At 41.3% G+C, this 15,544-nt stretch overlaps 1 protein-coding gene across 10 annotated transcripts in view; it reads right to left on the bottom strand.

The window, feature by feature from the left end:
* The window catches only part of ARHGEF28 (Rho guanine nucleotide exchange factor 28), a 157,460-nt gene that overhangs the window by 48,670 nt on the left and 93,246 nt on the right, over positions 1 to 15,544 (bottom strand). For all 10 annotated transcript variants that reach the window (XR_016462146.1, XR_016462144.1, XR_016462145.1 and 7 more), the window contains 6 exons: positions 14,636 to 14,712; positions 13,128 to 13,306; positions 12,458 to 12,552; positions 6,724 to 6,906; positions 4,101 to 4,232; positions 3,297 to 3,391 (listed from right to left, as the gene is read on the bottom strand). Coding sequence is in view for 3 of the 10 variants with exons in the window: in XM_031602590.2 (XP_031458450.2) it covers positions 3,297 to 3,391; positions 4,101 to 4,232; positions 6,724 to 6,906; positions 12,458 to 12,552; positions 13,128 to 13,306; positions 14,636 to 14,712 (761 nt within the window). In the remaining 7 variants the exon portion in view is untranslated. The remainder of the gene's footprint in view (positions 1 to 3,296; positions 3,392 to 4,100; positions 4,233 to 6,723; positions 6,907 to 12,457; positions 12,553 to 13,127; positions 13,307 to 14,635; positions 14,713 to 15,544) is intronic.

Below are 15,544 nucleotides of genomic sequence, written 5' to 3'. Positions count from 1 at the left end.
ATTTTGAAATACAGTAACCAGACTTCTGTATATTGAGCAGAATGGGTTTAGATTACCTCTAGTATGATGAAAAAGCTCATGAATCTTCAGAAATCAAGGCATTAATACTGCAAGAAGCTGATGGCAATTACATTACTGGGTTACTGGGTTACAGAGAGTGTCTTTGGTGTGCAGGGAGCTGAGCAAGGACTGCGTGCCTGCTGTGCACTGGGAAGCAGCATTAGGGCTGCTGTCCACTGCAGCTGGTCTTGCAGTGTGCACAGCCACTTTGCACTTTCCATCCTATTCTTTTTCTTAAGAAGCTTTTTAAATTTATGGGGTGAAGCCACCCGTAATCCTTTCTGCACGAAAAACAGCTCCTCTGAGAAAGATAAGGTGAAATAGTGGAGAAATAAAACAAAATCCTTTCTGAGGCTACACTGGAAAGACTTCCTGTATGATTTCTGTTACTTTTTTTTTTTTTTTTTTTTTAGGAGTGGAGGAGGGTTTGGAGGATATTTGATCATTCTCTGATTCTCCCAAGTTCTCTTCTGAATTTCACTGCAATAACTGGAAATGAAAACAACAAAGTCCAAGCTCCAAAACACAGTGATGATGTGGCTGAGGAAAGGGAACATTAGGTGCTACATTTCCTCCAGCCCTTTCATTCTCCATCATCTCCTTCCATATTTCTGTCCCCATATCTTCACCTCCTCCTCCAGTTACTACTACAGTAATGAACCAAACAATTTGCTCTGCCACCAGACACAGAGGACATAATGGGGATGCTATATAGTTCCAAGGCAGATGCAAAAGACATCTGCGTGGTACTAAATTTGGTGCTCCTGCACTGGACTGCTAAGATGGGCAGCAGGCAAGGAAGAGGAGGAGTGTGAAGAAGCAAGAGAAGAAGGTGTGGGTGAGGTGAGAAAGACTGTATGAAGGAAGACCCAAAAACTGAACAGAAGTGTGGGATCAACTCTACAATTTTTTTGTTCTCATAAAGCCTGTTTAATTTAACAGAGGAGGTGTGCATAAGGATTAAAGGTTCAGTTAGCTTTGGCATGGCTAAGAGGCAGCAAGTGGCTAACTCAAGCACCTATCACGGTCTCCTAAAGGCAGCACCACTTGAGGACTGGACATAGTCTGAATACAGGCATAGGCATCCTGCTCTAGGTGTCCCTGCTTCAATGGAAGTTGGACCAGATGGACCCAGATGTTCCTGCCAACCTCAATTATTTTACAATTATACAGTGGAAGAATGAGCAAAAGGAAGGTTTAACCAATAGTGATATAGCAGTATCACACCACTTCAGCTCAAGTCCTTTAAGCCCAGGTAAGTCAGAATCAACGTATTCAGCTGTTTAACCTGTGCTGAAAGCTAAGACCATCTCTCTGCCTCTCTTCCCTCTTTGTTAAGGGCAGTAACAAGCAGCAGAGATGTGGATATTCCAATCCTGGTGCAAGCTGCCTGTGTTCCTCAAGCAACCACCTGGAGATGCAAGGCAGGAGCAGGGGGATGAAATGAGGGACCACTTACCACTTCTACCCACTTGGCTCCCTTGCACGGGGAACGGTCTTAGTATTATAATGCACCTAATTCCAGAGCTGGGGGCTTTCACTCTGGTTTTCTGGCTCTCTGCCCATGCTATCTGCCTAAGCCCAGTGCTGCCATCCCACAACCTCAGGGCAGCACAAATAACATCCGAAGGCAGGGGCTGGAGGACATCCCCTGCCTTTGAAAGCCCCTTCGTGTTTTGTTTGCTCGCTCTGCCACCTCCTGGTCAATCTAATTTTGACACGGTAGATGTGATTAAACAGCTGCCCAAACAGTCGAGACCGGAAGAGTAAACGGGAATGGAAAAGCTTGCTTGAGGCCCTCTAGATCCACTGATGCTCAAAGCTAGCTTGAAAGTTAGATGAGGTTGCCCAAGGCCTTCTCCAGTCAAATCCTGGAAATCTCCAAAGATGGAGACTCCACAGCCTATCTGGGCAACTTGCCCTGCTTGATTACCCTTCTCTCGTGGTGATTTTTTTCCTTACGTACAGTTAGAATTTTCCTTGCTTCAACTTGTCATCTTCAACACTCACCATGTTGCCGTGCACCTCTCAGAAAAATGTGGCTCTGTCTCCTCTGTAACTCCAGTGGCACTTTTAACATATGGGACTACTGGAAATTTTCAAAGTGTAGATTTAGCCCCCCCAACCCCTCCCAGCACCACCACCATTTATTAGGCTATTTTATTTCATTTCATTTAACTTAACTTCTGTGACTCCTTACTTGGAATCATACTCCACTCTTTTTTTCATGCACACTTTTAATGCTGCTCTTCTAAAACAGCAGTCTGGTAGGCAAGATGGCATAAAGCTGAACATGAGGCAAGGTTTATAGGAAGATAAGTAAATTAGTTAGAGTTGTATAGAAAGACTTATAAAGCACAAGGTTTCAGGCATACATCCTTTTTCGGATCTGAATCAGACACTACCCTAATGTTATGTATCCCCTTTTCTTTCAAACTTTTCATTTCATTTCCTCTGTCTTCACCTCTTCCTTTTACTGTTTTTGTGGTTCTATCTAAGCCTCACACAATTATACTTCCATTTACTTTCACATTAATTCATGTTGCTCTTGCTCCAGCACTCCTTTCTGCTCCCTTAAATTTGCCATTTATAATTCTGCTCAGAACTGGCTTTTGATTCAGCTTTTTCCCCAGATTTAAGAGCTATAGGACTTTGAAAAATGGGCAGTTTCTCTTCTGATCTCTAATTGCTGTGTTTTATTTTAATTCAAAATTCTGAAGCAAGCTGGTGTTAAGACAATCCATCCTATTTTATATGCTCATTCTCAGGATGAAGTTCTTCCAATATACATGTCTTCCTAGCGTTAGCAGAGGTCTCTGTCATTGCAGGAGACTTTCATCATCCTGTGAATAGGAGGAGGAGTAGAGGGAATATTATCAGCTCCACAGGGATGGATGTATCGAATGATGACAGCAGAGAACCAGGCTCTTAAGTTGCCCATAGAAAAGCACTGTAGCTGCCATCACACTCATTGTTCGATAAGCCTGGTAGGAAAACTGTTCTGTGCTTGGATTTATTATGGTTTTTATGTGTTTTTTTTTAAATGTTTTTATAAATTTATTGTTAATTGCAGTGAATTCTCCTAAACTGAATTATCTGGACTTTGATGAAATCTGCCTATCCCACGCTTTAGATTTTAAAATAATCTTTAGATATTCCATAAAATCTGTACAGCTCTTACATTCCCAATGCCCAGAGAGGTAAGTGCAACATGAAAGAGAAATCAGTTACAATACCTTATAGTACACACTGGCATCAGAAATTTCCTTTTCAATAGGGCAAGCACTGAGATCAACTTCAGGTGATTCTTCAACTTCCTTCATTTCTGCATCTAATAAATAAGACCCCAAAAGGATGCAAGAGAAAGAGAAAGGTATCAAAGCATATTCTGACTGCAGAAACAAAGGGTACACTTTCTTACAGCTACTAATGGGATGCTGTAAATACCTAATGCTGAAGGATTCTAGGCTGGCGGAAAACAACATTCAAAGCCAGGATGGCACAAGTGGGACAATCTTATCTTAAAAATCATTAGCATTTCAATTATGAAATATTTCAAAATATAGCCATATTAGTAAACATGCTCTGCAAGTGTACAGAACTCCGTTTGCCTTTGTTTTGCAAGAACTTTATGTTGTACTTTTTACAGTTGAAATAACCAAAATATCAATCCCACTAACAGCTTGGTTTTCATGCTTTCTGACAAAAATTGGCTGCCGGAAAAAAGGCCTACACAGCAATATACATTGCTGCACAGCTAAGCAACAAAGACTATAAATATTATATATGAAGATTCACAAATCGGACTCAATAATGCTGATTGCAGACATATGTTATGGAAAAACTGCAATGGATACAGTTCATTCACTTCACATATAATGAAGTTATATGACAATTTACTCAGAGTGTTTGCCCAAAGACAATTTTTATTAAATTATTTTCTACTGATTCTGCCACAGACTGAGAAAACTTTCCAAAAAGAAATCCTCTATCAACTACTTTAGCAATCTGAACACATAAAAACATCAAATTTTACTCACCACTAGGGAAAGACTCCAAGATTTCACTGGCACTAAGTCTGTGCTTCAAACTTAATTCCTCTGTATTTTCCTCTGATGATCTGTCCGTTTCATTCACTTGTGATGATGTGACAGCAACACGGAGACTTTCAACTAGGGAGAAAAACATGAACAGTTGCTGAGGCCCTGGAAATAGATTCTTTATGCACAAATCAATGACAATGAATTGTAGAATAGTTCAGTCTGGAAAGGAATATTCAGAGATTATACAGTCCAACCCTTAGGTCAACAAAACTGGACCACTCAAAGTCCTGTACACACAAGCATGTAGTATGCCCAAGAATGGCCATTTCACAACACCTCTGAGCAATATGCTCCAGTTTTTGACCACCGTCATAGTATATATCTTTCCCTTTATTTTAATGGAATTCTCCATGTTCCAACTTGTTTCCTTGTCCTACCGCCAAGCACCTCCAGGAAAAGTTCAGCTTTTCTGTTACAGTCCTTTCAGGTGGTTGAAGACCGTAACATCCATCAAACCACCTTCCTTCAGGAGTGAGCTCTATCACCCCTCCTCAAACATCATGTTCTCTGGACCCCTAATCATCTTGGTGCTCTTTGCTGAACATTTTCCAATAAGCCTTGTGCTCAGGAGTCCAGTGCTGGACACAACACTACTAATATTTCTCACCATGGGTGAACAGAGGATGAACCATCTCCCTCAACTTGCTGGAAACACTTCTCCCATTTGGATGTTGGCTTCCTCTGCTTGCAAGCACATGTTTCTGGCTTGTGGTCAACCTGCTGTAGACTGGAACTCCCAGGTGCACTTCTGTAAAGCTGATTTCTATCTACTCAGTATCCAGCCTACATCAACACATACACTACTCCATCCCAGATGCAGACCTTTGCACTTGTCTTTGCCAAAATTCTTGAGGCTTCACTCAGTCCATTTTCCCAATCTGTTGAAGTCTATCCTCAATTGATTACTCCTCCAACTTTGCAGTCAACCATGAATTCGCTGAGAGTTTACACAATTCAATTGTTACTTCATTAATAAATATGTTGTAAAGTAATGATCTCAATATCTATCCCTCAGAGAATCCCTTAATAACACATTGCCAGCTGATCATAATCTTCTAAGACCAGAAATCCAGCCAATTTTCCAAGCAGTTATGCAGTCCTCATGTCACCAGTTCAGCTGCAAGGTTATTACAGACAGCACAGGCAGCGTTGAAGGACTTGTAGAAAAAATGTGATGTTCTTTTCTCATTATAAAAGCCACCAGGTTGCTCAGATATTATTTGCCCTTGATGAATGCATGTTGGTTCTTCCCAATCACGTCTTGTCCTTCATGTGCTTGGAAATGTGTTGAGTCTTTGCTCTATCATCTTCGCAGAGGCTGAGGTGAGGATGACTGCTTTGTAGTACCCTGCATTTAATCTCTTGAGGAACAGTGTGATGATGTTTGAATTCTTCAAGTCCTCAGGAGCCTCTCCTGATCATCGTGGCCTTTTGAAGATGATAGAAAGCAGCCTCAAAATGACATTGGCTAGCTCCCTGAGCAACTTTGATTTATCCTGCCTTGTCTCATGGATTTGAGTATATCCAATTTGCTTAAGTGCTCCCTAAATTTATCCCTCTCTACTGTGCTTTACTGCTAAGAGTCTACTATTAGCTTAGGGAGTTGTATTATACATTACATTGCTGTAAACTTGTTAATGTGAGATGAAAAGATAACAACGATAACATTAGAATGAAAGAAAGTGAAAATTAAGAGTGGGTAGAACCAGGTGTGTCAGTACATATTGCCACTTTAGATAAAATGACATCTGTAATTTTATCCCTGTCTTATATTCCCCACCCAAAGACAAATTCTATCAATAACATTGCGCTCTGATTTCCAACTGATGACAGAGGTCAATATTTCCTGTTACCAGTTGAAATGTAGTTATTTGCCCACAGGTCTCACTCTAGGTAACACTACAATCTTGCAATACCTCTCAAAGAGCATATGGCCTATGGTGAATATGGATCAATTTATTAGGACTCATTTCAGCTGAGTTTAACAGGAATTTAGTTAAACTTCCAAATAGACAAGACACCCACAAATATTATTCCTTTCATTCCTTCAGAGGACTGTATCATAGACAGTGCAAGGCTATCTGGCCTCTGATAGTGTGCAGAAAAATTTGGCTGCTATAGTAATTATGGCAGGCATTTCTTGGAAAATCTGTCAAGATTGTCTGCAGTCCAGTTTGTACATAACCCTACAGGATTCTGATCTGTTGGCAAATCAACAAACACAGGTAAAGATAGGGGAGCATATGCTGTATCATGCTGTATCCACGTATTGTACTTCAGAAGGCTGTACTGCAAGATGACCAGTTATTGAAACGTTCCTCAAATTAAATCTAACGCCATGGTCCAGACTGTTTATAATAAGATGTTATTCACTAAACATATCCCCACTAAATGCATCTTACAGACTTCTTTGTGTTCTCTGCCAACTTTTGGCAGAGCCACCTCTTGAGACCTGGAAGAACCGTAGCACAAGGCAACATGGATATACTTTATTACCTTGAAATATCTGTCCCTATGGCAGCTGAAGAGCCACCACTGCACACTTCCTGCACAAACTCACCTTCTCTGAGTGCTGCTACCAGCAACGAAGCAACTTGTGGAGTTTCTCCATAATCAGGTTTGATAAGGAGGTGAGGTTCTACATGAACATCTTCAAATCCACTCATATCTACTAGTTCTGCATAGATATGCAATTTGTCTTCCAAGCAACTGCAGATTTGCTGGTCCTGGTTACTCAGTGATTCTGTCAACCGAAATTGAACACTGTATTAATATTTTTTATCCTGCAGGTAAAGCACATTCCAGATATTACTTCTAATCTTTATACCACGCAGACATTGCTAACTTGAGCTAGGCAACATACTTGTTCAACGTCTTTTATAAGTGTCCAGGAATTGAATTCATTCATAGTCTGTTCTGATGAAAACTGGAAAAGACACCAGGTAGGTGACTGCCTTATACCAATGATATGGTTTTGGCTATACACTGGAGACTTCTGCTGAACTCACAATAAGCAACACCAGAAAAGCTCCTGTCTCAGGCCAGCAGCAGACATGCTGATTCGGTGTGTCAGTGTCAAAGAACATGTGGTCTTTGTAGAGGATGCCTTCCCCTGTGGCTTTCCCCAGGCAGGACACTGCTGAAATTTCTCTCCTCACAGCAGTAAAAAGATGTGGAAATTGTGCACAGGGAAGCCAATGAAACAAAATTCAACTCTACATTTTAAAATAAAAATAAAAACAATAAAAGATTAAATGTGTCCTGGTTTTAGTTGATTTTCTTCCTAGCGTCTGATGGCATGCTTTGTTTTGGCTTTAGGAGAAAAACAATGCTGAGAACACACCAATTTAGCTGTTGCTCAGCAGTACTGCACAGAGCCAAGGTCATTTCAGTTTTACAGCACCTCATACTGTCCTGCCAGTCAGGGGCCGGGGGGTACAAGGAGCTGGGAGGGGACAGAACCAGGATAGCTGGCCTAAACTCACCAAAGGGATGCCCCATACAATATGACGTTGTGTTAAAAAACTGAGGGGAGCTGGCTGGAGGTGGGCAGCCACTGCTAGGGGTCTGAATGTGTGTCGGTTGATGGGTGGCAAGCAATTGTGCACCACTTGTTTTGTAAATATTTATTTACATACACACTATTATCATTACTATTACTTCTCTCTTCCTTTTCTGTCTTAGAAGGTAGTAACTATCTCAAACTACGAGTTCTACTCTTCTCTTTTCAATTCCCAGCCCCATTCCATTGCAGAAGCAACTGAGCTGAAGGCTGTGTAGTGCTTACCTGCTTGCTAGGTTAGACCACGACAGTCCTTGTGGTGAACAATGAAGGACTCGAAAACTTGAGATAACAACAGATCTGACCAAAGTGCATTAAAACAAAGTTGTAAGTGGTATAACAGCTTAACAGCTGCTGGTCACAATGCTGATCTTTTCGTTCACAGTGTAGCTTTATTTGCTTTCAAGCTTATTTTTCTTAGTTGTTCTCAGGTTGTTTATTGTCTCTGAAGGTAGGACTGAGCTTCATGGTCATTTGTGATTTTGCTAGTTTGTATGCGCTCATGTTATACCAGTCTTCAATTTAATTTGGTACTTGTACTCAGTAGTACCATCATTCTCACAGTTCTCTCAACAAATATAGTAAGCTAAAAGAGTTGTTGAAAATTTTGTGTATACACGGGATATTCAAACTAGCATAAACTTATTCCTATGTCTCCTGCATGTGTTCCCAGTTTTATTACCAGTTAAGAAACTACTTAAAAATACCACTCACTACCTTGAGGCAGGTGGGTGGCAAGTTACGTGGCCTATGTCTACCAAACACTATTCAAAACTGTCAAGCATTATCAAAAAGAAGAAAATGCCTCTGGATCTGATGCAGCTCCTGCAACAGGCCCTGCAGCTGAACTAGAGAACAAACCCATACCAGTATCTATTGTCCCTGTCCACAGGGACAAAAAGCAGAAACAATAGACAAGAAAGTCAGTTCCTTCAGTAAGGAAGGAAGAAGAGGAAGAGGAAGACTACTCCATACCGCAGCCATCACAAGAAGTGGAAGAAGAGGCAGAGCTTATAAATGAGTCACTAACCACCTCACTACAGGTGAGCAGTGGATATGTGGAAATATGTGGAAAGATTTCAGCTGTCATCTAGGTGAAGCTGTTGTCACCTAACTGTTCAATGCTGGACAGCGGGACTGATCACATGAATTGAGTCGGGCATGGAAGTGAGGTAGATGGGAAGGGGGAACTGCAAAGAAAGAAAAAACTTTTCCCTCCCGCCCCCCGGACATGAATTCTGTCAGCTATGACAGAAATGTATCCCTACAAGGATGGTGTCTACCAGTAAAGTTGGCCACCGTGTAAAGAGGTATCCAGTACCCGACGGAATTAGCTGTGCTGCAGGTGGTGTGTAATATTGACCTGAAAAATGTTCAATTATCTCAAAATCTGGATAGCATCAAGTGCATACAATCCAGATGGCAGAAATATGTACAGAGCTCACCATCATCGTACTCACTGGCAGTAATTACCTGGAAAGATGGAAATGAGCAAATACTGGATGAATTGGATGACTAACTCCAGCAATACAAAGAAAGTCACTCCCTCCCCAAGGGCCTGCTGAAATTGGTTCAGCAGCTTGAGGAGAAAGAAAGTTTTCTCTTCCATTTGTACAAACTAGTGTATCAGCTATTAGAAGTGTTCCTCTGCTTGAGAGAGGGGATTTAGTGGATACACACCATGTGCTGTGTGACTACAAAGAGAATATGAGGAAGTGAGACGGAAAATCCACTTCAACCTAAGAGGCACAGGTACGTAAGCTGCAAGAGAAAACAATCTCTGTTTATTGGACAGTGTAGATTTGATGGCCTGGCACATCAGAACCACTGGAGTGAAACGCACTAGTGGACACCAGCACACAACGTACTGTACTCCAATGTCATCAAGTTATAAAGGGGAAGAACATATCTGTATTTCTGGAGTGACAGGGAGATGCCAAGAGCTAACTGTACTGGAGGCTGAAATGAGCCTAACTGAAAGTGAGTGGCAAAAGCACCCCATTGCAACTGGCCCAAAAGCTCCATGTATCCTTGGTATAGATTACCTCAGGAGAGGGTACTTCAAGGACCAGAAAGGGTACTAGTGGGCTTTTGGTATAGCTGCCCTGGGGATGGAGGACATTAAGCAGCTGTCTACACTGCTCAGCCTTTCAGAGGACTCCTGTTGTGAGGCTGCTAAGAGTAGAACAGCAGATGTTGTTTGCTACCACAATAGCGTACCAATGGTATTATCACAGCAACCAAAACTCCCTGATCTCCATCCATAAGCAGATTTGTCAATTGGAGAGCAAAGGAGTAATCATCAAGACTTGCTCACCCTTCAGTAGTCCCATATGGTCAGCATGAAAGTCCTAAGGAAGGTGAAGGCTAACAGTTGACTACCGTGGCCTGAATGATGTCACGTCACTACCAAGTGCTGCTATGCCAGACATGTTAGAAGTTCAATAAGAACTTCAATAGTAGTCAAAGGCAGCCAAGCCACAATTGATATTTCCAACATGTTTTTCTCAATTCCTTTGTACAGGCCACGATTTGCTTTCATTTAGAGGGGTGTCCAGTACAACTGGAATCACTGACACAGGGTAGAAACAGTCCTACTATTTCCCATGGAATGATGCAGACTGTACTGCAGCAGAGCAGGGCCCTTCAACACCTGAAATACATCATCACATAGGACAATACAGCAAAGGAAGTTTTTGAGAAAGGGAAGAAAATTATCCAAATCTGTCTGAAAACTAGATTTGCCATAAAGCAAAGATAGCTCGAGGGACATGTAGTCAGGAAGAATAGCTCCATCTGGATCCTCTGGCAGAATGCACAAAAGGAGACTCAAGGTTGATCCTAGGATTTTGGAGCTGGAGACAGGCTTCAAAACCTGCAACATTCCAACTGAAAAAAGATATTGGCAGCATAGGGGTCTGAGCTGCTTCAGAAGTAGCAGGTAGCGAAGCCACATACTCTTGCATCTGACTGCTTGTACTGGGCTGGATATTCAAAGGGCAAGTTCACTCCACACATCATATAGCTGATGCTATACGGAGTAAGCGGTCTGCGCTGATCACACAATAAGCTTCAACAGGAAACTCCAGTCACACAGGAATCATGGAAGTGATCATAGACAAAGATTTTGAAATCCTGTGAGAGGAGGAGGGGACGTATTGAAAAGGTAGTATGATAAAATACCAGAGAATTAGAAGAAATATGCCTTGTTCACTGATGGGTATTGTGGGAAAGCATGGAGATGGAAGGCTGCTGTACAGAGCCCTACACAACAAGGTGCAGAAGCAATTGAAAGAGAAGGTGAATCAAGCCAGTTCGCAAGAACGAAAGCCACACAGCTGCCTTTAGACATTGCTGAACAAGAAAAGTGTCTAATGCTCTACTTTCATACTGACTCATGGATGGTAGGAAAATGCCCTACGGAAGCAATGGAAACAGAACAACTGGCAGCACAGAGCAACCCCTTCTGGGCCACTGCACTTTGGAAAGATATTGCTGCGCAGGTAGTGAACACGGTTATAAAGGTATGTCACATAGACAGATGCCCATGTACCCACAAGTCATACCACTGAAGAACACTGAAACAACCAGCAAGTGGATCGGGCTGCTAGAACTGAAGGGGCTCAGGTAGATTTGGACTGGCAACATAAGGGTGAATTATTTCCTGCTCTGTGGGTCCATGATATCTCAGGCTATCATGGAAGAGATGTAACATATATGTAGGTTCAGGATCAAGGGGTGGAGTTGACCATGGACAATATATCATAGGCTATCCATGCATGTGAAATGTGCTGCAATTAAAAAAGCCAAATGGAAATTCTTTTCTGATTCAGAGAATGATGGCTGAAACATAAATATGAGGCTTGCCGGTTTGATTATATGACGCTTCTACAAACCCTCCACAACAAGTGCCGTGTGCTTACAGTGGAGGAAGCAACAACTGGATGGCTGGAAACATACCCTGTGCCACATACTGCTGGCTGAAATGCTGTCCTGGGCTTTATACGTATGTGTGTATATATATATATATATATATATATATATAAAATCATTACTAACTTCCTTTTCAGTCTTTGTAAGTAGTTTTTATCTCAATGTACAAGTTCTACAATTTTTTTCAATTCTCTCCCACATCCCCCTGGGAGGGGATGAAGTGAGCAAAAGGCTGTACGGTGTTTATCTGCTTGCGGGGTTAAACCACAAGAAAATGCCACAAACAAGTGAAGCCATATCGTTACTGAATATTTGAAGTACTTCCATAAACTGGAAACTATTTGACCTCAAGGATAATCTTATAATTTCAGTGTTTATTCTGAAAAATACATTTCACTTTTTCTTTTGTACTCAAAATAACGTAACAAAAATATAAAGAATTTGGAAAAAGGCTGTGGACACTCCATCCAAGGAGGTGTTCAAGGTTAGGTTGGATGGGGCCTTGGGCAGCTTGGTCTACTATTAGATATGGAGATTGGTGATCCTTCATGGAGCAGGGGAGTTGGAGCTTGATGATCCTTGAGGTCCCTTTCAACCCAAGCCATTCAATGATTCTATGATGAAAAAATGATTCTCTTTCAGACAACTCACATAATACAATCAGACAATTACGGCTTTCTCTGCTGTGACTCTGCTTATTAAGCCATTCTGAACCCATTGGCCAATACATGCACGTTACTCATCTATCCTAACCTCTCAGGACATGGGAGCTCTCAGAGTGGCAGGTAAGGTACCGCACCTTGACATTTCTGAATTTTGCATGCTTTAGCCTCAGCGATACGTCGGTCCTCATCAAATTCACCCATTTTTCCTTCTTCTTGTTCCTCTGGACAACTTTTGAAATGAAGGAAAGACAGATAAAGTCATATTTGAACACATACTCATTTTCAGTACAGTGTTGCATTCATAAGAAACTACAAAATATCAACCAATTTTGGTACTGACTAGACCTGTGCCATTTGCCCACTTTATAAAAAGCAGAAACTAGGCATAAACAGGACTGAAGGATTCCTTTTTAATCCTGGCAAGACTGTAAGTCTATGGTGCTTAGCATAAGGCTCACATCTCAAGGTCTTCCCTGCCATACCTAATGGACAAATATCAAAGTGAGACTGGGGATTTACCCAGAATGGATGCATGGGCATTTGCAAGATTCAGTAAAGCATCCAGTGCCAAAGGCAAATGTAGGGGAAGCCTAAAGTGACAGGTAAGGACATCTTGGACAAGCAGAAAAGGTCTACTGGTTAAGTGAGAAATTAGAAGTAACACGGTAGGTCTGACAGAATTGATGATGAGGTTCTAGGGTCTCTGAACTCAACAAAGAATGGAAAGCACGCTGCCAAAAATACCCAAATTACCTCCTTTTCACTTTGAACTACCAGGGTGAAAACAAAAGCCTCTTTCTCTACCTTTCTACTGCATCTTGAATATGCCTCATCCAGCTGTTACGCTCCTCTTTGGAGTTTGTATGAACTTCATACATCTCAGGTCCTGCAGATGAAGCACTAATCAGAAACATCCCCCTTTCTTCATTGGCTACTTCTCTTACAATAAGCTTCTGAAGAGAGATGACTGAAGGCTTCTGATCCTGGGAAGAACAGTCACAATACACACAAAAATATGTTTCTATCATAAAATACTACACTTTTAGAAGACGACAGTTTTTCAATTGCTTGAAGTAATTCTCCATCAGAAGAGGGGTGGCCAGCAGGGACAGGGGAGTGATCGTCCCCCTCTACTCTGCTCTTGTGAGGCCCCATCTGGAGTAGTGCACCTAGGTCTGGAGCTCCCAGTACAAGAAAGACAGAGAGCTGCTGGAGAGGGTCCAGAGGAGAGCCACAAAGATGATCATGGGGATGGAGCACCTCCTCTACAAAGACAGGCTGAGGGAGCTGGGCTTGTTCAGCCTGGAGAAAAGAAGGCTGCGGGGTGACCTCATTGTAGCCTTTCAGTACCTAAAGGGAGCCTACAAACAGGAGGGGAATCAACTCTTTACAAGGGTAGATAACAGCAGGACGAGGGGAAATGGTCTGAAGTTGAAGGAGGGAAGATTTAGGTAGGATGTCAGAGGGAAGTTCTTTACTATGAGAGTGGTGAGGTGCTGGAACAGCCACCCAGAGAGGTTGTGGATGCCTCGTCCCTAGAGGTTCAAGGCCAGATTGGATGGGGCCCTTGGCAGCCTGGTCTAGTATTAAATGGTGGCCCTGCATGTGGCAGGGGGGTTGGAGCTTTATGATCCTTGAGGTCCCTTCCAACCCAGGCCATTCTGTGATTCTGTGAATTCTCATCCTGGTATACTCAGCCTACTTGTGTTCCCACCAAGTGTAAGCCTGCAAGAGTTGAGTATTCAGACATCTCATTTAAACATTTTGTTAAATACTTTATAGTATTCGTGAATAAGTAAAGCACTGGGGATGTGCTAAAAACAAATACCAGAAGCTCAGTGATACTGAGACACTGCGTTTATATAGCATTTATATAATTTGGGAAGTTCAGTCTATGACCTTTAATGCATTTTATGTGTGTTTATTACCACCACACTTGCAGTAAAAATTATTCTTCTGTTTTGGTTTGTTGTTATTGTTGTTTTGTTTTGTTGTTTTGTTTTGTTGTTTTTTTTGTTTTGTTTATGCTACAATTTATTTGAGATAAATGAAAGAGCTTGCTCTGCTTCCTAGCTTCATAATCAGATGAGGCATATCACTAAACCTCCTTCTGTTGTCTTCATCTCTCTTCTCAAAAAAAAAATACTCAATTTTGAAATGAATATTAATCTTCTGGTATATTACTGTTCTGAATATGTTATCAGTATTAAAAAAATTAAACAGTATGTGAGAATAATGTGGAAAAGGATCTAACTGTTGAGTAGTACATAAAAAAGTAACATATATATTCACAAGTCTGATAATATACTTACAACAGCTGCAAAAATGTACTTCTGATCTTTTTCTTGTAAGAACAGCAGCATATCAGTTAGAAGCAGAGCTAGGGTATCTCAAAATGAGAAAAAAGAAAATTACATTTTTAATGAAAAATATTACTGTTCCGCTTAACTTCTTTTTTTTTAATCTATGAAAAAGAAGAAATCCTGATCAGTAAGTAACTCACAAAATCCTACAGTAAAGCCAAATAAGAAATGCTTGGATTATCCTATGTATTGCACAAAGCAATGACAAGCCATCACTTTGGTCTGCTGGGAAAGACCACACTTCCTGATATCCACTCTCCTGCAGCACAGTGCTAAAGCACTGGCCCATAGAAAGAAGAAACTCTCACTCAAATGTCCCCACAGCTTCTCCAAGCTTTCAAAAGTTAGCCGACTAAAGAGCATCCTACACAAGTTTTGTTTCGTCCACGTTGTAAAATATGCTTGCAGTTGAACATTATACTAATGAAAACATTTATGGAATAACAGTGAGCATACAAGCTTGTAAAGCTGTAAAACAAATATTAGCTAAAGATTCAAAAAAAACAAATCCCAACATGTGAAAATTAGATTCTAGGCTTGAGTATGAAAATTGGGCTCCAGCCAAATGTAGCTTCAGGATTTCTTTACCACTGCCTATGTCCCAGTACAACTGCAGAACAGTACATGATGGTCAGTGCTGTGAACAGTACGAATGCACAATACAATAACATGTGTCATGGAATGAAACTACAAACCGTAGGAAAGTGGACTAGAGCAGGAAATGCAACTGGGAGTAAAATGTAAAAAGCACATTTTCCCAAGCTTTGTATGCAAGTTTGTTATTTTAAACATACGAAGTGTTATCTATATACAGCAGCAGCTTCTAGAGCTACTCTTCTACCTTCTAGTTATTAGTTG

This window comes from Phasianus colchicus, chromosome Z (genome assembly GCF_987193195.1).
Source record: "Phasianus colchicus chromosome Z, bPhaCol1.hap1.1, whole genome shotgun sequence".
Taxonomy (NCBI): Eukaryota; Metazoa; Chordata; class Aves; order Galliformes; family Phasianidae; genus Phasianus; species Phasianus colchicus.
This window is presented reverse-complemented; position numbering and strand designations above follow the sequence as displayed.